Source organism: Mercenaria mercenaria, chromosome 11, assembly GCF_021730395.1.
Source record: "Mercenaria mercenaria strain notata chromosome 11, MADL_Memer_1, whole genome shotgun sequence".
In the NCBI taxonomy this organism is placed as follows: domain Eukaryota; kingdom Metazoa; phylum Mollusca; class Bivalvia; order Venerida; family Veneridae; genus Mercenaria; species Mercenaria mercenaria.
Genome location: NC_069371.1, coordinates 46,945,366 through 46,972,189, shown reverse-complemented (window position 1 = coordinate 46,972,189; position 26,824 = coordinate 46,945,366). Strand labels below are relative to the sequence as shown.

At 34.8% G+C, this 26,824-nt stretch overlaps 2 protein-coding genes across 2 annotated transcripts; one reads left to right on the top strand and one right to left on the bottom strand.

Moving 5' to 3' along the window:
- Positions 1-5,778: 5,778 nt before the first annotated feature.
- Positions 5,779-6,927, bottom strand: LOC128546773 (somatostatin receptor type 1-like). The gene has a single exon (XM_053518079.1). It carries the CDS (start codon positions 6,925-6,927, stop codon positions 5,779-5,781), a length of 1,149 nt encoding a protein of 382 aa, XP_053374054.1.
- Positions 6,928-19,274: 12,347 nt separating this feature from the next.
- Positions 19,275-24,537, top strand: LOC128546889 (uncharacterized). Its single transcript, XM_053518290.1, has 6 exons — positions 19,275-19,364; positions 19,743-19,796; positions 21,292-21,422; positions 22,782-22,955; positions 23,097-23,143; positions 24,444-24,537. Exons 2-6 carry the CDS (start codon positions 19,750-19,752, stop codon positions 24,480-24,482), a joined length of 438 nt encoding a protein of 145 aa, XP_053374265.1. The 5' UTR covers positions 19,275-19,364; positions 19,743-19,749; the 3' UTR covers positions 24,483-24,537.
- Positions 24,538-26,824: the final 2,287 nt, after the last annotated feature.

The window sequence follows — 26,824 nt, the reverse complement described above, 5'->3', positions numbered from 1 at the left end:
ACAGAAAAAAAAAAAAAAGTATATACGAACAGTGATTTATTGTAATGTATTAGATTTCACACAAGCTAGTATACTAGAAAACCAGCAACACAGCGTAAAGTGGACTTATTATAAGCACTTGTTTCGTTTTAAATGCACAAGTATCAAATATAATTACTTAAGTCATATCTTTAAACTCTTCTTGAAAACATATGTCAGTTATATTTTCTTTTATGTGTCTATGTCTGGGTCGAACAAAGTATACCAATAAACTGTCATATGAACGAAAGGTAGAGCTTGTTCACCATATCCACCATATGTCGGCCGACACTACACTACGCCAAAAATACAAGCATATTACATTTAGATTTGGCATTGTAATTATTTTAAAATGGAGGAAATTTACGTTTTAGAAATTTGCAGTTGAAACTTTTCTAAAATTCAAATATTACACGTCAGTTTAACTTAACTGCGTGTATAATATGAATAATTTTGAATCTATGTCGTTCAGCCGGTACGTTGCCTCACTATGCAGAGTGTACGGACTCTAGCATGTCGATAAACAACATTGTGTAACTACTCTGTTCTGTTCTATTAGATGCAACTGAAGATGATTTTGCGACACTGCGACTACATTTTGCGACTACATTTTGCAGGAAGACATTCGTCTGCAAATCACCATTTTATCAAAGGGCATGTGGTATCCAGGTGGAACTTACTACCGTCTACCGATATCACATTATTTCTTTTCGAAAACTTTGTTCAAGTGAAGTGGACATTCCAATCAACTAACAGCGTCTGTTGTAAAAAAGGTTACACCCGACTCTTTATGGAGTAGGGACACTCGATCACTGAAAACGCCCGATATATTCGATAATTCACAGAAAAGCATGTTCTAAATTGTATTCCACTACATGGTAAAAGGCATTCTAGCATGATATCTTATTCTAAATGATTTCTACAACACTTAATTGATGCAGAAAGTCAATGGGGGAAATGGCGAAAGTATCGTTATACTGTTGCTTTAGCAGGTCTGTTGATCGGTCCATCAGACGGAACAAACTTACCCGAAAACAATTATTTCGGTAGAAATGTCTGTAGTGGATAGCCTTTTTTAAAGTTTCCAACAATAAATTGCGGTGGTCTCTACACTGACTTACAATACCTTGCTACCATGCGGTAAAGGTAACGGTAAATTTTATTTACCGTCACTTTGTAAAACAATTAACATAAGCTCTGTAGAGCTTTTTGATTGACCCTAATTTAAAAACAGTTACAACCAATTATACCTTACCCCCAGAAATTTGCTGGTACCCATTTACAGCTGGGTCGACTGAGGCAATCGTGATAAAGTGCCTTACCCAAGGACACACCGCAATGGGAGTAGCCAGGATTCGAACCAGGGGCCTTCACCTCCGTAGGAAAGCGGCTTAGACCTCTCGACCGATGCGTCTACTCGTATCGTTGCGAATTATGTTTGATAAAGACGTGCAAAGTATTAGGAGAAACGGCGGCCATTGGTATAATTTATAAAGTGAATACTTTACATGACCTCATGAAAGTCGATGTAAGAAAACTAAATTATAGTTTCCCATGACGCTAAACAATATTTTACTTCTTTTGAGAACAAAGTTATAGTATACGCGGGTTTGGTTAAATACAAACGAATTCACTGTATTCCAATTATTGTGGATTTATTACTCGAAATACACGAAACCTTGTCGTCACGACATAGCCATATTTTTCCAGTACCACAAACTTTTACATTTTGGCGAAATAATATATCATTCCTCTAAATAATTTATATTGTTTTAATTAATATTATATTATATCGAATCAATGGTGTTGTAATCAGATATTTATAGATTGAAATAAGATATCAAATTATGGAAAAATGTTTCTTGTGTAGGAATAAATGTAAGATATTGAATAGACTATGTCATGATAGAATATTACAATAGCAAGTATGAAATAACTAATACTTTTTGCGACCACAGCCTTGGATAGCTTAAAGGCTTGCAATGTAAACGATTTGCCTGTACATGTATGTTAAATAAAAACTAGATTAAATAGATATTAAACACATCATTAAAGGATAACATGTTCAGTCGCTTCTTTTTTTATATTTGTTCAAGGCGGGATGTCATACATAATCTCAAACATGACAGTTTCTAGAGTCTCTTTTTTTTGGTGCGCCCCTTTATAGTCTTTAGCGTGTTATTAGTATATTTTGCATCTTTTCGAACTCAAAATGAGTGCCTTTCTATTTATTAAATATCCCATTATTCCTTGAGCTGACATTACGGTTCGCTGATCGGGGTTGTACAAAGTTGACACTGATTTCCAAAAACTAGGTCCGAATAGTGGTAAAAATGACAACGCTTGTCGCCACTAATGTAAATTTTGTGTATTATTCGAGCTGATCGAATTATTCTAATATATATGCGCAAGCGTGCAACCGTCATTCTCAAGCGCAATCATCGTTTAGTAAGAGGAATGTGGATTGGCGTGTAGCTTAATCATTGTATGCGAGGTTGTGATGCATTGGTGTTATAACAGTTAAGATAAGTATCATGCTAATGAATAGTCTAATATCTTAAATGTAGGCGCACTAGCGTTTAGCTTGAATTTGTTATTTTGATAACAGATAATATGTAAATCGTTTAGTACCTAAGTCATTTTGGAAGTCGAAGAACTGCACGAAATAATTATTCTTTACAATGTTTTCTATGTGTACGGTGCGTAATCGTTCTGAGATTGTACAGCTGAGATATCACCTTACATATCAGAAAACTATACCATACCATTTAAACTTTTTAAGTAATTTTTTATAACTCTGCCAATGGAGCAAATAATTGTATCGATAATCTAAACAAATGAGAAAAGTGACTTTAATATCAGAATAACTGTGTCTTTCTGCTATAATTGTTTCGGTGTTTTGTAGTAAAAGTTTTTTAGATATACTCATGTTGCGGTCAGTATATCTTTTTCCAAAATAAATTACAAGTTCAGATGTGGAAGATAAATGGACCTAGACGTACATTTACTGTATCTATTAAGACATTACGAAGACCAAGACCTCGCAAGAATTTCAAATTATTGGACTCCGCTCAGGAAAGGATGTAACATAGGGTGGGTCGGAACTATATATGGAGGACTTACTGTGCCGCTGATCAAAAAGTACAAAATGTTTGAGTAACATTTTGATGCTTGATAGTACTAAACCAAACTATTGCAAAGAACGCTTCAATGAATCGAATTATTTTAGTATAGCTTAGCATATGATAAACATTTATTTATTAAAACTACCATAAATAATATGAGCCGCGCCATGAGAAAACCAAAATAGTGGCATACGCGCAGGCTGGTCAGGATCTATACTGTTCGCTAACGGTTTCTCTAACTGTAATTGGCTTTGAAAGCGAACGGCATGGATCTTTACTAGACTGCGCAGATGCGAAGGCTGATCTGGATCATTGGTGGTCGCAAATGCACTGTGTTTGTTTTCTCATGATGCGGCTCAAATAGTCATTATAAGAATAATATGCGTACGTTTTTTAATAGATAGCGAAAATACGCTTAGGTATGCTCTTATATAACATACACATGTAAAAACCTCAAGTTTTAATTCAAGAGATTAACATCTGTACGGGAACGCATCCATGTGGTCAGTTCTAAAACATAATTAATGATAAACATTTTACGACACATTTATCGAGTTGATTAGTGAATCTACAAGTTCACATTTTAGATGTCTGGTTTACTACATTTTGAACATGTACGGAAAGAATATTGTAAATAACTAGCAATTTGCATTTTAATACCTCATGTGGATATTAGTTTCAAAATTAAACCCGCATGTACGTATATTCATGGACGTACATGTATTTAATCGAAGCTCTCTAATAAAGTCGTGTTATGTCTTGACCTAATAAAATTATTATCTGCTTCTTGATTTTTGTGATATGGTTTTAGCTCATCACAGTAAATAAAGCGTTCAAGAAAGGTTTAAAAACACATTGATACCATTTCGTTTAGATTAAAGACATGTGTACTTAAATACTATGACCGTGTGCAGGTTACAATGCAAAGTGCGTTAAATGTTAAAATGTGGTGTTAAGTGTTTATTTGATCACATTACAGGTAAGATCAGCGAAGGATGGGAAAAGGTTATGAGATGGGTTCATTAAGTAATGCAAGTATCTGTAAGAAAATTAATATTAAAACGATTTTATAGTGCATTTCCTTGCAGAACAGTCACTAAAAAAGGTATCCAACGCATCTAATTTAAAAGGTCACTACACACACCTGGTTTGTTTATCAGACACATCGCATTACATTTAAGACGGAAATAATTAGAAATTCACATAGGCAGTAACATGGAAAAATGAAGTTTGAAATTTTAAATATCTATAATATCATGATGTCATTGGTTCCAGTCTTCCTTTATAAATACAAAAGTTCACTAAATAAAATAAAGACCCGTTTTCAAGATAAATGAGCATTTATCTTCACTTTATTAATTTCGTCATTTTTTGTTTTGACAATACACCAGGGGAAGTAAAACATAAAAGATATTGGTCTAATTCATCCTACACTTGTTTGTAGGCCGGTAACCATAGGATATGTAAAAGCGTTTCTGTAATAAGCTTTAATATAATATTATATGGAAATTGTAATTGAACGGTGTTTGGTCATTTTTTGGTTATAGTTACATGTGTTTATAAATGGACTGAGTAAAATTCTTAAAAACAGATTCATGTACAGTCGTTTCAGTCCCCCCCCCCCCCCCCCCCCCCCCCCCCCCCCCACACACACACACATTATTTTAAATCTCTATTAAGAATAGTTTAGTTGCCTCAATGAAATGCTCATTTGCGCTTACAGTTGATTCTATATAATGCCTTAATAAAGAGGATAAAACTGTCTTATACTGTAAAAAATTGGTTTCGACCTAATAATGTTGTTAGGGGCACAGTGGGTGTTCGAAATAGGAAAAAAGTTAAAGAAGTGGAATGCATTTCATACCACAAATATCTATTATGTTAAAAAGTCTTGATATGTAGTCAGAGGTACATGTATACTTGACCGAATTCTCACACTTAAAAATACGAACAATTACTACATATAGTTTATGCAACATAAAACTATCAACTATTAACAGTACAATACATTATGTATAAAACAGTACTCCCTTAAAATATGTATATTTAAACAAAGTATGTATATTACTACTTGTTGAAAAGTATCTCTTTTGAGTCACACTAGCCATGCCTACTTGTCCAACATCATTTTCGAGCAGTTACAAAGAATTCCGAAATTAAGGTCTATAAATAAATGTCATGTCATTCGATCATTCATGTGTGCATTAAAGTCTAATGTAATAGGACACCGCCTTATTTCATAAAACCGACATTACTCACACTAGGAAAGAATGTCAACTTCAACATAAAATGAAACCAGTCAGAACAAAGATCTAGTGACAGGTTCTGGCATTAATATTAAGATCTCCGTGCAGAAATCGACAATGTGATCATTACTTCTCTGCTTGTTCTAAATTACGTATATTGGTTCTATAGAAATACACCCATAAAATAACTTTGATCTCGGAAGCAAGTGAAATTAAAGAAAATATCTCTTTAACCTTACTCGATCAATCAAGACCCTTAAATTCAGTGTGGAAAGTGCATAAACGACACAAAATGAGTTTTTTACTAGCTGTTATGAGTCTTAAACATAAATCAATAAACAAATGACAAGATAAATAGCCAAACGAAAACGCCTTCTAAGTATCTCGGCTTAGCTTAAAGCTATATGTTCAATTGAAGTACCCGCCGTTGGTTTAATAGTGGCTCTAGTTCCCCCTGTACATTTGTTAACTTGCGCTGAACTTAATATCTTGGTATCTTTCCCCGCTTTCGGTATTGTTTGACATCCCGTAATAGCAGATATTGAGCTACTTTTCTTACGACACAGTAGGTTTTTAACTTCATCTCTAAATCGAGATCCGCTCAAAAAGTAGAGAATGAAATTCACCGTATTGTTAAAAAACATAAGCATGTTCACAATTGCCCACCATAGCTCATGAACTGCGTGGTACTGACTTTGCTTGGGCGAAGAGAGCGCGCCAGTAAAAATGGTCATATAGATGGTCACAGGAGTTGTGCATAAAAAGAAAACGATGTCAAGAGTCAGTAGCGTTTTTGTTAACTGAGACGACATTCTTTTTCTTGATGTCTTTGTCATTGAATTTGTAATAGGTGCAATCTGATTTTGACGTCTATGTGTGTTAATGCGAAGGTGCCCTAAGAAAGCTATACTTGCAGCTATTAAAATTACCAATGGAATCAGATAAAGTATAGAGAGGTCTATCCAAGGCCAAACTGCCTCTATAAAGTACTTGCTGTCTTCTGTCAATGGTCGACATTTCAACTGTGCAATCGTATTATTAGGTTGGTATGTATCAACTGATTTAACACCAACGCCGAAAAGCCAATGAATGTTTAGGGATAGCAGACATACACAAATTGTAACTGACACTGCGATGGCATTGCGGGGTCTGCATTTGTTCTTGACTTTGTGTGGTAGCAACACACTAATGGCGCGTTCTGACGTCACGACAACTATCATTAAGGACGAACATTGCAATGAAAAGTAAGTCAAAATGAAGAAAATCTTGCAATTCAGGGATGATAAGTCCGTCAAATCAATTTCGAATGTGTACTTTATCCAATGCGTTAGAAGAGGTGTCCATAGTGCAACTATGTCACATGATGCCAACATGGTAATATACACTGACGTCGCAGAGTTCCGGTTTTTTCTTTGACTGAGCACTGTTATCGTCAACAAGTTACCACAAGTGCCAATAACAATAAATACTGGTGGGAAGCACTTCCATAACAAAACAGCAAATCTGTGTTCTGGATATTGTGTAAGCGACTGATCCATTTCTATTTTTCTGAAACATGTTTCGAAGTATTATTGGCATATTCTGAAACATATCGCTAAAATCTCTAAAAAGACCACTAAGAAGCGTAGGAGTCAACCAAGGAAAATAATAACAAACTAGGTTTAATTCAGTCAGTTCATGACAGGTAATGAAATTTGCAAAACCACTAACGCCCCACTAACGCGGAGTTTTGTTATAGTAAAATTGAATGTACCCGATGACCTCAAAGGACCAGAAGACATAGTAACTCTGAGTCATATTTTGAGTCAGAGATTGTTTTGTTTGTATTTAAAGAATTTCCATCACTTTACATAGCATTGGATTCAGTAGTACCTACGTTGGAAGTTATGTGTCTCTAAAACGCAAATTCATCTTCTTAAGATAGTCATGGGAACGGAAAACGTTTAAAGAAATAATGCGATGCTAGTGGTGTTGCGCATTTAATTACCTGTCGTGAAAAAAAAATCGAATCTGCTATTATTTTGCATAACTGTAGGCACTTCCTATTTTAGATGTACGTGAAATGACTTATATCTACACATTTAAAAATAATTTGATCCAAGAATATTTGTGTAACGTTAATATTTATGAAATATGCATACTTATATAGGGTTATTATAACAGTAACATGATCTGCAATGGTGTGATCGGCTCTAGGGGATTTAGCCAGACCTGGATCTTACGAGGCGCTTGCGTGATCCATTCTTGAAAAGTTTTTAAAAGTAACAACATCCGGAATTTCGAAAAGTGTCTTTTTATAAAGCTAATGACGGAAATAAGAGAAATATCTGCTTGAAAGCAAATATAATGAATTACGAAAAAATCAAACAGAACAATTTGAGAACTGTTAAATGAATGCTTAGCCTAGTGCATTGCCAGGCAGGCAACATTAGACAGAATATCTTCAGTTGTCATTACTTTGAATATCAAGGACAGGACTAACATTGAAAAAACGATAATCACTTAACATGTGACAATCTATAAGCATTTTATTTCCCCTGAGCGAATAGAGTCAATGTTATATCTCTAACAGAGTCTAGGTTATATCTCTTCAGATTTCAGTTCCGTATTCCGTTTCAGACATATGGAGTTGATATTAACATTAAATGTATTAATTCATATATAAGGGAAATGAAAGGGAATTAAGGAAATTAATGAATATAACACCTACGATGAAAATGAAACTTTGAATGCTCATTAAGTTATGATCCCGTAAAAAACAAAAAACTAATCAGCACGAAACGAACAGGGAACGCGTAACAAGCAGGTAAAAAAATTCAGCAAATGTTTGTCACATCGTTTTATTTTTCTGAACCTAATGAAAACTAAATGTGTGTACGTAAGACAACTATTCTTACTGTTCGGTCATGTGTTACTTGTTAAATATGCAAGACTAAGTAAAATTAAAAATTACATTAGGTTTGGGTAATGAGTTACTTAAATTTTGGGTATGAGTTATCATGGGATGGGATCGGATAACGGGTGTGGAGACAACAACAAAACATCAAATAGAAAAAGTGTAAACTCCACAGCTCCCCCCACATGACACAAACGATAATGATACATGTACAGGCTCGGTACATATTTTATAACTTATACAACAGCGGTCTTTAAGTGCCAGGTGGTGGCTGTAAAACGTCTCCCCGTTCTTCGGCTTAGTTTTGTTATATTTTCTGGTCCTTTAAAGCCTTGGATAACATTCATTTTTACTGTAACAAAATTCCGCTTAAGACTGTGCAAGTTTTGACGCCCCTCATGAACAGACCCAATTTCTGTTGTTGTTTGTTGCGTTCTTTGCTTCCAAAGGATCTTTTCACTGCTTTTATTGATTCAGCCTGCTCATGGACGGTAATGGAAATTTATGTTAGCCTGTATGCCCTGTATGGTCTGAATAGAACTCAGTAATTAATTGCAAAAGTTACAGGTACTAAAATACAATCTAGAGACTCCGTTGATGTTACATTGAACCATCAGTGATTAATAAGACAAGCGGCATATGGTTCCCAGTTAAAATAATTGACTATTCCTAAACGAGAAAAAAAAAAACACCAAAGAAATAAGAAGCTCAAATGGTATATTTAAGTGCAAAGCAGGGTAGGTTAAGTATGAATAGCGACCTTTGATACGCAGTCAAAAGATGGACTAGCCCTACACGAGGAAACAAAGAAACCAAAGAATCAAGAAACTCATAGAATACTCTGGGATGCAAAGCAATAGGAATTAAACCCCTATAACCATACGACTTCACATAATGAGCATCATTCCTATTAGTAAGTTTTATGACCCCGGGTCAAAACATATTTATGATACATTCGAGTGAAACTTTTATATCCTTAATGTATATCTTTTACTAATTCAAGGCAATTTCTCTGTTCTTGCAGAATGGAATACTAAACAAAACCACAGGTGCATAACTCACATGCAGAATAAGATTTCTATTAGGTTTAATGATTCTAGCTCAAATGCTTTTGAGATATGTGCAACACAAACTTACTTTTCTGCATTAAAACACATTATATGCAAGACTTAGTAAAACGGCATTTCTTCTATGTCAAGGACCATAACACTTGTCTGTGACTGGCTGAGTGGAATCAAAACCTGAACAGATTGTACATAACTGTACATTACCTCACATTCAAATCATACTGAAGATCGGACATACAGACATTAGCCAGTTAAAATGAACCCTCACACCGTCATCCCCACAAACACAAAATGTTGTTGGGGCACAAAAATGTGACATTATAATTATTTAACATTTACGCATTACATATGAATGAGTGAAAAACAAAATCAAATAAGAGAATATTAATATGATACACTCACCGATCAAAACAGTAACCCGTTTCCTTATGAATACTATATAACAATTTCTTGAATCATAAATTTTCCTATGTTGCCTGTAGTACATGATAACACAGACAAACATCTGATAGACCTCAAACTGTTTTGTGTGATTTTCCAATAAAAATTCCATACAATTTCTAGTTATCTGATATCACAGTGACATCTAAAACGCAACAGTTTCCTAGCATTTAATGTATATTAAAAGACAGCAGTTGATCATTGTATATTTTATGATATCTGCTAGGATAGCAAATGATCAAATTCACTGGTTTTATTAAAATTAAGCATTATTACTTTGACACTACGACATTTATGAAAAATTATTACCTGCATGGTTACTTAAGAAATGCTTGACAAAAACGAATCTTTAATCGACTTATAGGCTTTACAGCACCTTTTCTAGTGTACCATCTTAGTTTCTATGTACACCACTGTATGAACATCTCTGCGGATGTCTCTAACTATTGTAATATGTGTAAATGATGAGTTCAGTACATTCCGGGAATAGATAGCGCACACAGTAGCATGCATTTCCACTACTGTCCATTAAAAAGCTCGGTCAAACTGAGCCAAAAGCGTTTGCATTTGGCGAGCTATGTAGTTTCTACTTTAAAGGACATCGGACAATATTCTAGGGAGTTTGCCTAAATTTAAATGCAATTTCATGATTTCAATAACAGATAATTTGATATAATGCTTTCAAATATTCGTAAATAAGTTATATTCCTATCAGACTGTCACAAAAAATAAGTTATTTTATATTTTTTTTTTTTTTTTTTTTGGAATTCTAGCATTTTGCGACTAAAAGTGTATTTTCAGTGAAATAAGCATATGCATTTAAGCCATGTCTATTATAAAATGTTTTAAAACAATAAATAAACTTTTAAAATGCAGATTATCAGTTTAATTAACATTTTTCTCTTTTTTTGTTATTTTTTTTGCGGGGGGGGGGGGGGGGGGGGGGGGGCGGGGAACGTCGCACCGACATAATTATAGGTTATACGGCGAATTTCCAGCTTTGATGGTGGTGGAAGACCCAAGGTGCCCCTCCGTGCATTATTTCATCACGAGCGGTCACCTGGGTAGAACCACCGACCTTTCGTAAGCCAACTGGATGGCTTCCTCACATAAGGAATTCAACGCCCTGAGTTAGGCTCGAACCCACATCGATGAGGGGCAAGTGATTTGAAGTCAGCGACCTTAACAACTCGATAACGGCGGCCCCTTTATTAACATTAAAATTAAAAAATAACTGAAAAGCAAAAAATAAAATTTGAGCAAAACTTTTGGTTCTTCTCACCCGAGTGCCCATGATAACTGATGCATTGATCATAGCCTATTGTTTGCCTTGTATACATCTATTGCTATACTGTATTGACACATGCAGTACACATGTACAACACTGACCGGGTATTATAGAGAGAGTTATATACTATATACAAGCACTTTTATTATTGCTAGCAAAATTAGATAAATGTGCTTTGTGCTACTCCAATACAAAAAAAAAACGAGAATAAAACAACACAAATTATAATGGTAGGAGAACACCGAGTGGCCCAGTATAGCAATGGCACAGAACCTGTCTAGCTAGTATCGACATCAATGTGGCTGTAATTTCAATATTGTGCAACTCGTGCATTTGCAAGTAATACAGAAAAAGAAAAAGGTTAGATAGTTGCCAGTTGCATCGGGGTTGGGTTAAGTGCTTGCGACGTCGGGGTTAGTTCCGTTGATGTCGTGGTTACTTCGGTGGGTCTCGGTGTTAGTGCTTGTGACGTCGGGGTAGGTTCCGGTGACGTTGCAGTGACTTCGATATATATACTATATACTGTTTTGTATATATATTATATATTGTATATAGTGTTTTCTATGTACCGCAAAAAAATATATGAAAAAATAATGTACTCACATCATGTAGGTAGTTTTTTTTTTAAATTTGAACACTTTCCCCTTGACACCAAGCACCATTTTTGCAACACACGTATATATAAATTATTTACAAAGGCATGTAAAGGCATGTAAAATTGTTGCGTCACTGAATATATATGTGGTCATATTCATTGATATGGAATTTCTTTTAATGTGATTTGACTAATAAAAACAATAATTCTGAAAATGTTAGCCTTTTTATGTTTATTGTGCAAAAGCAATATAAATCTTGAAAAGCAATATAAATCGCTTCGGCAATCTTCAATGACCAGTATTTTAATTGGGTAGTTTTATTAATTTAAAGTAATGTTGAAAGTTGGCTCACTTGTGTAAATGTGTATGCTGTCTGTACGGTTGTATACTTTTTAATTTTGCCCTTCCTGTTGAAATCTATAATTTGTAACATTATTTTACAATCGTTGAAACTACATAAGATAAAGTTTTCTGACGATTCAATAGGGTTTCCCCTTTATTTCTTAATCGTCGCGATCCACTTAAAGAGTAGAGAATAAAATGTTCTAAATGCATTAGCATATTAAGAATTGCACATGGTACCATACTTTGATTGCTGCGAGGTACAGACTTTGTATGGGGAAGAAGGCGCATCTGTAAAAAATAATCATTAAGATGGATACTTGAGTCGTAAAGATACAAAACCTGATGTCAAGAATGAGTAGCATTTTCACAAAGTTTAATTCATTGATGATTGTCTTACTCTACAGTTTTCACTCTGTTTTATTAGTGTTTCGACCTTAAGGCCTTTATCAAAATGACAAATGATGAGTAATTCTCTACATCATGGCGTTCTCTCAATAAAACAACAAACGAAATACAAAGCATGAACTAACGTAACGTTGCTAAACGTCACCGTCAAGTCCCGCTAAAATCGAAACACATTTATGATTCATAGGGAATGTCTATACTTATCCTGTTAATATGAAAGTTCATAGTATGAATGTAAAGCATTGGGAACAATTTCAATATAAATGCATAAGCATACCAACGCGGGACACGGATTTGAAGTCAGCGACCTTAACCACTCGGCCACGGAGGCCCCTTAATATTTTACCTTAGGATAATGTAAGTATATAGACCACACTTATATGATTGTTCAAAAAATAGACGAAGACAAACAAACATAACTACAAAATTTTGCATTCAACCAGCAGGCAATTACTAAAAAACAAAATTAAATAAGTAAAAATAAATAATTTTAAATCAAACAAAATATAAGTAAAATTTACGTATAACTTGAAGTAATTCCAAAAAAATGATGTGTTTTTATTAACACCGGAACATGTGAAATTGAAACCAAAATGTATTGGGATCTTATAAATGTACCTTAAAGGCAGAATAAAGGACATGATATAATCAAAGAAATACAATTAAAAGAAACACACACATATTAAAGGAGTTGATTGACATACAAAACAAAACTAAATTAATACTGTAACAACACGTTCACTTAAAACCAATTTTCCTCCGGAAAAGTCAATGATACTTAAGTTCTAAATTGATAGAGTTTATTTATATTCTCTCCAAAGAAACCTAAGTTTTGCTTTCGTGTTAAGTCCATTTGGTGTCTCTGTCTGCAGTTCGTTGATCCACTCAAGTTCCTTGATTTGTCGGTGGTATCTACTGTTCTCTTTCATGTTCTTAAATTGCCTTTTAGTTTATAACTGATCATATTTAATTTTGACCTCTATAACTGTTTATGCAAAGGCTCACCTTACTATCAGTGGGATAAGATAAATCAGGTGAATCCAAGGTCACATCGTCTCTATAAATTAGGTGTATTTAAAGAGATCAGAAGTACACATATTGTTACTAACACTGAAAAAATAGCTTTGAATGGCCAGTGTTTTTTTTTTTTTCATCTGTACGTGGTAACAATGCACAAAAAGGAGCGTTCTGATGTCACATCAGCTATCATTGAGGATGAAAGTTGGAAGGCATTTTTTCAAAAGGGGGTATATCTTGCTCTCTAAGGTTGATACCATATCAACTCGATGTCAAATGTATACATTGTCCTTGGCGTAGTTTAATGTGTCCATAGCACTTTTAGGTCGTATAATGACAACCTGATAAGATAAATTTACGATACCGATCCCGATTTATTATTTGAATAAGCATCGTTTTCATTAGTTAATTTCCTCAATTGCAGATGATAAAGAATGTTGGTGAAAAGTACTTTCACTATACCAAGACTGCATATGTGTGTTCCGGATATTATGAGAATGGTCTATTACAAGGTCTCTTAAACCTGTCACGAAGTATGATATTGTTTGTTTATTCAAAGTATATTAAGCTGTACTAACTTTATGTTATATTATTTGTTTGGTTTGTATGAAATGCATAAACATTATTTACTTAATTCAATGTTAGCGGGGTTTTTTTCGCAATTAAAAGTGGTATAAATGTCTAAAACCACAATGTCTGAAAAATTTTGAACATACATCTGTTTCTCTTAATAATTTCGTATGGTCTATTAAGTAGGCCTTTCGAAATCTTATCTATGTGACCAAATTTTGCATCTATTTAAAGAGATAGTAATCTAAAACCAAAATTTCGTCCTCTGAAGAGTTTGAACAGTCATCTGTTGTTCTTGATGAAGTGGTGTGAACTATAAACTTTAAGAAGGTCTTTGTCAAAAATCGTCCTCTTGAATAGTGTTACATTGAACACTCGTTCTTTTAAGCAGGTCATTTAAACGTCCGTCCTTGCAAGGTTAACTAGAATTAGTTGCCTGAACAGTCGTCTCCTTGGAGTGTTCGTTCAAACAGTAATCCTCTTCATTTAAACAGAAACAATTTAAAAAATGACTGTACGTATGTCAGATTCTACACATCATATTGACGTAAAATGCAATAAGAATCATTATTATACCTCACATAAATGTCTAATGCAAATTTCCCATTAGTTTAACTTGAATAATATATCATATTCCCCAGTGATTTTATATCACATGCGCAAAATCGTTATTTTCAATTTCTGCGCAAGTGATATGATCCATAATTTCATATCACATGCGCAACAGCGTTATTTTGTTTTTTCTGCGCATGTGATATTATTTTTTCATATCACCCGTTGAGAGATTGATACTTCCGCATTGATTAAAAGACTGAGTCGATAAATTTTCAGACAAGGCGCTTACATAATTATACTTTAGGATTAATACCCTTTTCTGGCATGTAAGAACACAGCCCATTTTTCTTTTTTATGCTACGTGCAAAATATTTCGATAACAAATTTTCATCAAATATCGAATCGAAACTACCACAATAAGTTTGGAAATGATCTGACTAAGAAAATAAGTGCTCACACTTATATGTTTCGTTTAGAAAAAAGAAAGTTATCGCTGTTTTTCGAATGCTACTGATTGACACAATGTTGAAATACGAATGCTACTGATTGACACAATGTTGAGATATTAGAATAAATATAAAGGTCAGCGATATGTAAACGTCCCGACTAAATCTATAAAAAAAGTCTTATTACACAGCAAAGTCGCCTAAAATTATGAGAGCTGACAAGTAAAGAGTCTTTAATTCTGTCTTCATTATTTGGTTAGTAATTACTTTTTAATGTTAGATAAATCATTATGTTGATTTTCCAGTAAATGCTTTGACCCTTATAATCTTTCGGTATAATAAAATAAATATTGCATTCCTGAGAGGGTGATATGAAAAATGTTCACCCCTCGAAATATGAATATAGACCTCGGCTGGCGCCTCGGTCAATATTCATATATCTCGCGGTGAACATTTTTCATATCACCCTCTCAGGAATGCAATATTTATATAATATTGATCCGAGTCATTCTTTACTTGCTACATTTGTATTTCTCTTGAAAATTAAAAATGTTTTCCATGAAATATGAGCCAAATAATAAACATGATCAGCCTTAGAAACATTTATATAAATATTACCGATATTTTGCACATACATTTGTGATTGTAGGATCAGAAAATATAACGCCACAGGTTCCAAAGAACAACAAAGAGACGATGTATAATGTTGTGGCATGTCTGTCGTCTGTGCAACTACTGCAATTATGATTTTACACAAAGTTTTAGTTCTTTTTTCTTTCTTTAATTTCGTTAGAATGCTCGGATTCCTACCCAATAGTCAGGTTTCATTTGGTTGTTATATTTGAGTCAGTTATTCTACCACTGAAATGACAAGCAAAACAATATACACTGTACCGGGCTGTGTAATTAGTTGAAAGACAGAATAAAAAACAACTGTACGGATAAGCCCATATGACTCTTGCACTTGCCTTAGGCGTTGCTTAAGATCACACGGAGCATTTCACAGGCTCACTCATCAACTACCTACGACTGATGACATAACTCACATCACTCACATCGTTATATCCGAAACGTGCAGTTTACTGAACGATACTCATTTGGTGCTACGTGTGCAATTCCAGCAGCCGCCGATGGGTGAAGAAGATAATTATTTGTGCAATTACAAAAGTCTGTACAAGATGCTAGATTTGAATGAAAAAAAAACACAGTGACATTCTAAAATAAATTCGTTAAATGGAATTTGATGGATCCTTTGCGGAACATGTGTTAATCTAGATGCATTGAACAGATTTTAATACCTTTATAAACTACATGTAATAGTTTGATACATAACGTATACTCAACACAATGGAATAATAAAAGACGTGAGACTGCTACTGAACTTATAGAAAAAGTTGTGCAAGATGTTAAGTTTGTTTAATATCATTTCAGAAGTGTCCAAGACGATCTGTTACTCTGCATTGATGAAAAATGCATATGAAATAATTCACAAATCATTTTAAACAATATAAAACACAAAAGAGCAACACGTTGGACAACAACAAGATTAAAACTGAACACATGAACTATGTAGTTAAGGTATTTTAACATGTTTATTGCACAGTTAGTTTCAATAAACTATAAAGATATATAGATCTAACGTTACATACCATAAGGCAAAGGATGAACCTTGAATACAATTCTATTTCCACCTTTTGTGATTATAGAACCAACCTGTATCTTCGACTAGTTGCACATTTATTGTCGACGTTATTCTTCCTGTTGCCCTCCTTGTTCAGTTTTCAGTAAGATAAAGTAAACATGACATTTTGATAAAAAGAAAGCTTTGGTTTCTTAATCCTTATAGTATTAACCCTTACCCTGCTAAATTCATATAAGTAAAATGAACATGTCCATGTTTCAATTTGGACAGAACCATTAACTGTTAAAATGGGTGTTCGCTGAAAATTTACTGACTGAATAGCGAACTGTGCAGACCGTGATCAAACTGCACGGATGTGCAGGCTGATCTTGGTCTGCACTGGTCGCAAAGGCAAAGTCACTTGCCGCCAGCAGGCTAAGGGTTGAGGTAACCTTTATTCGGTAACAAGCAAGGGCAGTGAATGCGCAAATAGTAAAACATTAAATCGTGTTATCTAAGCATTTACTTACGCACCCCAATTTTCCTTTATTTGCATTTTGCTTTCTTGAAGATATGCAAAGCGTTTATTATGCGCTTTTAAAGCATGTATACACATTTTTATTTATCGATATATTTTCAAGAAAGAACTCGACAAAAACAGGCAATATTTTGTTGCTTTATGAAATCCACACCATAAAAAGAATAGGGTAAATATTTTTGTTCAGTTACCCCGAAATCAAATGGTCTAAAAAACTGTACTTTTTTTAATGTAATTCTTTCATTAATCACTTTATCATATCAACGTTTATGAATAATGTGAAATACAGAAGGGGTATCAATTAACTTTGCTTCGGCCAATGCCCAATACACATATATTTCTAATCTTAACACTTAAGAGAATGTAACATCAGTCAATATTCTAAGTAACTGGGAATAAGTTTACCAATTTGAAAGATGTAAATAGGTTTGTTTTATTTATTTAATTTCTCCGCGATGATACCTGTTTTGTTTTTAGATGATCTTTTGAACTATGATGACACTGCTCACTCAAAAGGAGTAATTGAACAACAGCTTTGTAGCTAGATGATGAAGACAATTGAATGGAACTTTATACAAGGATAAACACCAAACACAGGCAAAAAAATCTATCAGTATCATAAGGACGGGTTTGAATAATGCAATGTTTATCTCCATCTTCGTACTTAAGTTTTCGCATTTTTGAAAATTTGTACAAAATCTACAACTTTCCAGAATTGCAAGTTGAGAAAGAATCACCATCACCATAACATTATTTTGAGTTATAGCAAAGATTGTCCAAAACGTTATTCCTTAATCAGCCAAACTACTTAACACGAGAGAAGATAGCTGGAAAAATTGAAAGCAAACTCTTCGCGGGAATATGAATCACCTTCTACAGTTTCAACTGGACTGATTCAAGGCAAGAAAGTACATGCCACTGACCAGGACACTGTTCAAATTTTTAACATAAATGTCATGTCACTTCTTTACTTTATACATTTGAATGGGGATGATAATGCATTTCAAAAGCTATGAACATAACTATCAAACATTGCGATGACTTTTTACAGTAGGCTGTTTCTTTAATATCAAAATATGTATATTTGTTTTTCATCTAAGGGAGAAAGGTACGAAGACATAGTTCATAAAAACTGATAACAAGCACGTTTAATAACAGCATATGAATAAACATGGTAGCCTTAAAGATGATATACATTCAGTAAGGTTGTACAAACTCTGGTTTTGAGAACCTGTGAAAAAAAATATTATCATTCATTGTATATCAAATTAAAAAGGAAAGAAATTTATTATGAAACAAAATATCAAGGAAAGAGGTTCAATGTCAATTCGTTACAAGAAATTGGAAAATATGTCTATTAGAGGCTCGTAAAGCATGTGTGTATGAAGTGGCTGTCTCATCTTTTGTCATGCCAATATTATTAAAATCAGAGTTAATGATTACCTTGTCCAATTGTTCTAACTGTATAAGTTCATGTGTTATATTGAAAGTAGTTATATTTACACCTGCAGCTATGATAACGTCTATTAGGATAGAAGCTTTGTTTTTAACCATAAGATTAAAAGCCTTATGGAATTTCACAGTATTAAAGGGAAGCTCACATTTTGTCAACTAGCTTAGAAAATATTAGATTACTTTTTACATGACATTTCTGTCTTTGTTTAATTCGGTATTTTGCATGCATTAGGCTTATATATAGCTTTACACATTTGGATTTTAAATTTATGGATACATCAACTACTTTCAAGACACCGGATTCTTTAGTGGTAAATGTTAACTACACGTCACGTTATACGATATATATTGAAATAAACAAAGAAGTACTGTAATCCTCTGTGAGAAGTTTCAAACGAAACGCTGTGATAAAATGTTAGTTTGAAAGCAAAACGTAATTGAAGATTTTATGAAATTAACAATTAGGCTGTCAGATAGTTTCAGCTCGCATGTATATGAGCAAAGAAACATAACAATCCAAATCTCGGACACTGTATAAAGTTCAAATGGCAATTGTGCCCTTAAATGTTTATAAACAGCATACTAAGGTCTTGACCAGCTGTCAGTAATACGTCTCAGATATATTGAGTTGTGTCCGTAGATAAGACTTCGGCGGAAAGAGCATCTGGTGTCCTGGCCTTTATAAAAACCAGACACATGCACTAACTATTTCATAAAATAAAGTGTTACCAAAAGGTAAATATTGGCGCTAGGTAGCTGAAATGCTGTCAATACTTAAATGCATTTTGTTCTAGTTTTTAGAGTTTCTGTTTAATAGTTTTTATGTTTCGTCATCTCTTTTACAAAAGTTATTCTTTTAATACTTATTTTCTGTATTGGTATTTCAGGACAATAACGTTTTATTTAGAATATGATATCGTAAATAAGGCAAAATTTAATATGTGTCAAACTGTTAGTATGGAACGAACAAAAATGGTAAGTTGTGTTATTGGCATAAGAAGTAAAGCTTCAAATAAAAATGCATTAAAAAAATGACATCGTTTTAAGTGGCGATCATCTGAATTCTGTCCGCTAGTTTTTCGGACAGGCTAAAATCATATTTTTTATTTGCAGAATCAAAATGAGAATCAATCTGGCCGTCGTATTGATGTTCTCCTCTGTCATGTGGTAAGTTCCAAATGTGTAGTTAATATGAGACGCGCTATGAGAAAACCAACATAGCGCGTTTGCGACCAGCATGGATCCTGCGCATCCGCGCAGTCTGGTCAGGATCCATGCTGATCGCTAACAGTTTCTCTAATTGCAATTTGCTTTGAAAGCGAACAGCATGGATCCTGACCAGACTGCACGGATTCGCAGGCTGGTCTGGATCCATGCTGGTCGTAAACGCACTATGTTGGTTTTCTCATTGTACGGCTTATATATTTTGCTCTAGGGTGATGTGACCTGATACCCAAAGTAATCGTATTAAATCTTTACTGCAGACTGCATGATTTTGCATTCTTTATCATATGCAATATTCTTACATGGATAAATAATGCAAAATATGTTACATAATCTTATTGACGTGGTTTGGTCATGTTGACAACGGTATGTCAGTATAAAATTTGTTACAGCATCCATACTGTAGGAAACAAGTATAGCAGGTTGTCAGCTGAAACGGTAAAAAGTGTGTTATTCTTTCTAGAACAGCTGTTTAATCGAACAGTTAATAATCATGGCTGTTGGTTGTTTCCGTTAAGTTAATTTGTCTAGAATAAAGGGAAACATTTAGGATGCATGTTCACTTGCTTTGACCTCGAATTCATTGTAGATTTAACCGTCGTCCTGGCCACGTACGACAGTGCGCACATCATGTTAACACACATTTTTGTAAGTGTTTTCTCCGTGTGTGTTTAAGGATTTGTGTAGTTTTACGGCTAATTTGACGGGTAGAATTCATTTTAATCATTTTTCGTCCGTATATTGACAATGCATTCATTCCTGTTGCAATTTCTAGTAAAGTTTAGTGGACTAACATATCAAATACATAAGGACGAAATTAGAGATAAAAAATACCCGAGAAACAAACCAGACTGAACCTTGCAGCGATATGAAGTAGGGAGCTGCATCTAGTACTGAAATTTGTGTTATGAAAAGGGGTGACTCTGTATTCTTCTGAAATCCTAGCATGTTACTACGGGAGGGTGGGTTAACATAACATATTTAAAAAACAAAGACGCGTCTTTTATATTTTACTGATTATTCATTGGAACTCTTATATTGTGTATCAGAAACGCTACTTAAGTTGAGAATTGTCATCGTTCCGCTGTTTAGTTTATAAATTATTTCACCCACCATTATAAACTACACTTATATTGCAGGTTAAATACTATTGTAACTATATTGCAATTTTAATCATTGTAATAAGTGAATACAATGGTAACATGTTGCCTGAGATTATGAACCCTAAATCCTGGTTAGTCTTTATCATAAATTCCCCTTTGATATATTGAAGACTTTCCCAGAAATTGGACTTGGCAAGGATACATTTGGCAAATTTTAGTGAAATGTCTCTATGGATATAGATAACATTAAATAATGAAATATGTCCTTGTATACAAAATAGATCATTACTTTTCTTCCAGTGATTATCGATAGAATGCCATGACTTTACTTTCAGCATGACATATGCAAAGGACTTGACTACAGTAATAAACGAGGTGATTGCAGACACTGATGTAAATGGGGACGGTATTGTTTCTGAAACGGAGTTTAATCAGGAGCTTCTAAGCAGATGGGATACTGATGTTCGTAAGTACCTTGAATATTATTATAATTAATATTATTATTATTATTATTATTATTATTATTATTATCATCATCATCATCATTATTATTACACCATATGTTTTACAAATGTACCCTTTGTACATGTCACTTTTACCGGAATTCCATGTCAGTACAGATTTGTTGTTTTTTTGTACAGAATGAAAATTACATATGGCATACATCATCTAAACTGTCCGCGGTCCGCGGTTACAGAAAACGCGGACGTTTTCTTTGCACACATTGTTAATATAAAAAAAACTTGATATGGCGTTTGTGTTGAGCGAAGTTGCATACTATAATTATTGTTCTTTGTTTAAAGACGATCTACCTGTATCTAGATGAATCTCATGAAAGTTATTTTGATGATACCGTTTTGATACATTATTACCACAGGTTGGCATGTAGATATTTTCAGATCCTACCATAGATATTCTATTATGATCATAACCGAGCTATTTTTTCCTATTCACTGTTTATTCCAGTATATTTTGACGTTTTCAAAACCCGATATAAACAAAGTAAGGCCAAGACCTAACTTTATAAATATACCATAAAGTATATTTATAAAGTTACAGTGATAAAGTAGCTACTTAGTCCTGTTTCTCGTGTGTTGAAGTATATCTTGTATAATTATCTTCATGGAAACAGCATAAACCATACTTATATGATTTTGATCTTTTGTAGTACAATTTCGTGACATAGTAGATCTCTTGGTGTGCTGTTCTTTACACGGTCCAGAATGTTTTGTCTGTCATTTTATCGGGCATATGTCATAGACGTAAAAACTATCAAATGTTTCGTTTTCAGCCTTACAGACACTGTAAAGGTAAAGATCCAGAATAAGATTTATATTCCCCCAGAAAACGAAAAACAAAAAAGTCGTCAAATACATGTCTCCATAGCTATAAATATCACTGTGTACAAGTTAAGTGAATGAATTACTTTAATTATGATTATCACAATGTCAAATTATACAACCTGTTTTGTCTAAATGATGATTTTTGTATAAGATAAAACTACTACCTGGCGGGATTTAATCTAGCTAATTTTAAATGCACGTGCTTTCAGTCGACGAATCATGCATTTGAGCCGCACCATGAGAAAACCAACATAGTGGCTTTGCGACCAGCATGGACCCAGACGAGCTGCGCATCCGCGCAGTCTGGTCAGGATCCATGCTGTACGCTAACAGTTTCTCTAATTCCAATAGGTTTTGAAAGCGAACAGCATGGATCCTGACCAGACTACGCGGATGCTCAGGCTGGTCTAGAGCCATGCTGGTCGCAGAGCCACTATGTTGGTTTTCTCATGGCACGGCTTATTTTTGTTTACATTTAACAGCATCAGATAACAGCGTGTCGAAGACAGACTTTGTTACACAGTGGACAACCCGTTACGGAGATAATCAGGCAGATGCATCGGCATTCTTCGACAAACTAGACCAGTTCTTTCTTCCAGTAGGAGAATTAAACGACCTTGATTTATTTTTCCATCTGGCAACACTGGACCCCGATGGTACATGTAAAACCTTTTTATGATAAATTAAATAACCAAGTACTTTCAGATTACATGTGCACTTTCTAACTCGTAACTTTAAGCGGTGTTCATGTCGAAGTTTTATTATTAACTCTTTTTCTTATCGTTCCATTATTTCAGGTGACCACCAAATAAGCACAACTGACTTTGCAAACTTTATCAGACAGGTATGTAGTTTAAAGGGACATGTCTCATAATGAACATGCGGAAGCAACTGATATCAGATATCAACAAGAGCTGTCTCCATAGGATGACATATGCCCCCAGTGGCACTTTGAATGAGTAGTTATGGCCGATGTTAGAGTTTAGGACCTTTGACCTACGGAGCTGAGTCTTGCGCGCGACACGTCGTCTTACTGTGTCACACATTCATGCGTAGTTATTTTAAAATCCATGCATGAATGACAAAGATATGGACCGGACACGCCTATCAATGCACTTTCATGAAAAATGACCTTAAACGTCTGTGACCTTGACCTTTGAGCTACGGACCTGGGTCTTGCGCGCGACACGTCGTCTTACTGTGGTACACATTCATGCCAAGTTATTTGAAAATCCATCCATCGATGACAAAGATATGGACCGGACACGCCCATCAATGCACTATCCTTTAATGTCTAAGTGTGACCTTGACCTTTGAGCTACGGACCTGGGTCTTGCGCACGACACGTCGTCTTACTGTGGTACACATTCATGCCAAGTTATTTGAAAATTCATCCATGGTTGACAAAGATATGGACCGGACACGCCCATCAATGCACTATCCTTTAATGTCTAAGTGTGACCTTGACCTTTGAGCTACGGACGTGGGTCTTGCGCACGACACGTCGTCTTACTGTGGTACACATTCATGCCAAGTTATTTGAAAATCCATCCATCGATGACAAAGATATGGACCGGACACGCCCATCAATGCACTATCCTTTAATGTCTAAGTGTGACCTTGACCTTTGAGCTACGGACGTGGATCTTGCGCGCGACACGTCGTCTTACTGTGGTACACATTCATGCCAAGTTATTTGAAAATCCATCCATCGATGACAAAGATATGGACCGGACACGAAAATTGCGGACAGACTGACAGACCGACAGACCGACAGACGGACAGACGGTTCAAAAACTATATGCCTCCCTTCGGGGGCATAAAAATGATATACATAAATTACTGAAGTAGATAATCTAAAATTAAATTTGTGTTGTGTCAAACAAAGCTAAATATCCTTCCGTTTTATATCACGTTTTAATAGTACGACTATCTGTTTAGGCAGAAATTTACACATTTTCCTGACTAAAAGTCTATTGGTATTTTCCTTGACAAAATCCTGTTCTGAATCATTTCAAGAGGCATTTTATTGTATTCACTATCTAATGAAAGCTTTGAGAATGAATATTTTAGAAATTGTTTACGTAGAAAACATAATTTACCAAATGTCAAATAGCTTCTGTTAATGCATATCTTTTTTACAGAATCACCCGTGTGGATCAGTTGGCCATCTGCATTGCTGAATTGTTTCCTGTTATCTGTTATGTGTATTGAATAAATAGAAAAGTTTTAAAATTTCGTTTTCGTAATATAATAATTTATGTGAACTACAGAATGATGACCTACAGTATAATTCATATAAACGACAATGTCTACTTGTAGCAGTGTGCACAATACCAAACCTAATAAGGCTTTCTCATTTCAGTATCATGCCGTAGGTACATGGTACCCTACCCAGTTACATTATACTGACGGCAGACTGCCCTGTACTTATTGTATCCTCTAAATGCTGACCGCCAAGCGAGGAAGCTACTAGTACCATTTACACGTCTTTGCGTCTTTGGTATGACGAAACCATGAAGCGGACCAACAAACTCCTACATCCCAAAAGGACGCTGTACCACAAGTACACCGAGTATGTGACTTTAAATCAAGCCTCTATATAGTTTACGTGCTTCACATTAAAGAACCAGAGGGGTCGACTGGAATTTGTTCCATCTCCATGTTGTACTACAGTCTGAAGTCTACAAAACGTGGACTGAAATGTTGCTACCTGAGACAATAGCAGAATTCTCACCTAAGAGCGACGTTTCACTGATTCGGTGCTTCACAAATATAATTAAAGCCAATGTGTTGATTGATTGGTGACTTAAATGAAAATAATTACAGCAACCTTTAAATAGAATTTCAAAATCTAACAATCTACTTGATTCTGCTTAACCATGTCTTATTAATACTTAATATTGAAAATGAACCGATAGATAAGTACCCATTATATGTTAACCATAAGATTAGGGACTTTGTGTAGAGAGCACAGAGTACTTAGTACATAAATTTGATAATTGAGCCGTGCCATGGGAAAACCAACATAGTGGGTGTGCGACCAGCATGGATCCAGACCAGCCTGCGCATCCGCGCAGTCTGGTCAGGCTCCATGCTGTTCGCTTTTAAAGCCTATTGGAATTGGAGAAACTGTTAGCGAACAGCATGGAGCCTGACCAGACTGCGCGGATGCGCAGGCTGGTCTGGATCCATGCTGGTCGCAAACCCACTATGTTGGTTTTCTCATGGCACGGCTCAATTTGTTTTGATGGGTTTTAAGTGACATAGATACAAGTGAAGTTACTGGACGACTGTTCATTTTTTCCTTGTTGGGAAAGAGCACAGATGCCTCTGCCGGCACGACTTTAGCATATTCTGGTACATGGGTAGAACTACCGAATCCACAGCGGTCAGAGGCAGTTCATTGGGCCAATTCATTTTGCTTAACACGGGACATGTCGGTCATGTGAGGGGCAAGAAAATATTCTCACCGGTTTATTTATAAAAGAACGCTTCTGTGTACACCGGCTACGTGAGCTGCAAATAAAAAAAAATGAATTTCCAATTTATTATGGCTTTCTATTATGGTCTCTTCGAAAAAGTTAGAAAAATATTTCTTACAGTATGTTTCTACCTTTACTGGTATCAACCCAAATATCAAAATGTTTTTTCAACTTAATATCTCGAAATATATTATTTGCCGCTTTGCCTATCTCGCAAAACGGCTCACATACGCCGGATAGACTCGGGGGATGCCGGGAAACGAACGCCTAGCCAGTTGCCCGCAACGAAATGGCGTACGCTGTAAAAGTGACATTAAGTGGATCATAGAGATCTTTCAGTCATTGTTTTTTGTTTTTTTTTTATACTGGGAGCTATATCACAACGGAAAACAATGAAACTACCGATGAATTCAAAAACTTAGAAACAACATTCGTCCTAAGACTTACTGTGACATTATAGGTCGTAATCATTGCGATCATCCCATAGTCGCGAGAGCGTAATCGTAAAAGTTTAAACATTTTGAATTCTAGTGTAACATGCTAATAACACTACAATGTTCGCTCACGCACATGTGCATAAAAGCATTCCTTTTACTATAGCTGATGATCATACTTGGCCAATGTGTATTTACACATAATTATAAGTATATTTCTGATGATTTCAATATATTTTGGAACCATAAAAACGATGTCCATATTTTCATAAACAAAAGACACGAATTCCAGTCAACGGTGTATAGGCTAAGCCCGTCAAAATCAATTCCAGTTTCCCGTTTTAAGAACAAAATATGTCCTTTTCTGGAAACAATTGATTTGATGATACAATTCATTTGCATCTACATAAAAGTAAAGACTAAATTCTGATACAATATAAATATATTTTAAGGAAGTTTATGAATAAAGTTGGTTCCCTGCTAAAGAAAACTTAATGTGAACAATTTAGAATTAACATGATGACATTTTTTTTTTCTTTTGGAAATTCAAGTCATTGTGTCAATGTCTAAAATAAGAAAACATTTAAGTTATTACATGAAACCATG

What these genes read in the sequence shown, in the direction of transcription:
- LOC128546889 (XM_053518290.1), top strand. Translation starts at nt 19,750, where the DNA reads ATGAGAATCAATCTGGCCGTCGTATTGATGTTCTCCTCTGTCATGTG. An exon ending in CAGATGGGATACTGATGTTC is followed by an intron (nt 21,423 to 22,781) that starts GTAAGTACCTTG and finishes TACATTTAACAG; the next exon opens with CATCAGATAACAGCGTGTCG. An exon ending in GGCAACACTGGACCCCGATG is followed by an intron (nt 22,956 to 23,096) that starts GTACATGTAAAA and finishes CCATTATTTCAG; the next exon opens with GTGACCACCAAATAAGCACA.
- LOC128546773 (XM_053518079.1), bottom strand. Translation starts at nt 6,927, where the DNA reads ATGGATCAGTCGCTTACACAATATCCAGAACACAGATTTGCTGTTTTG.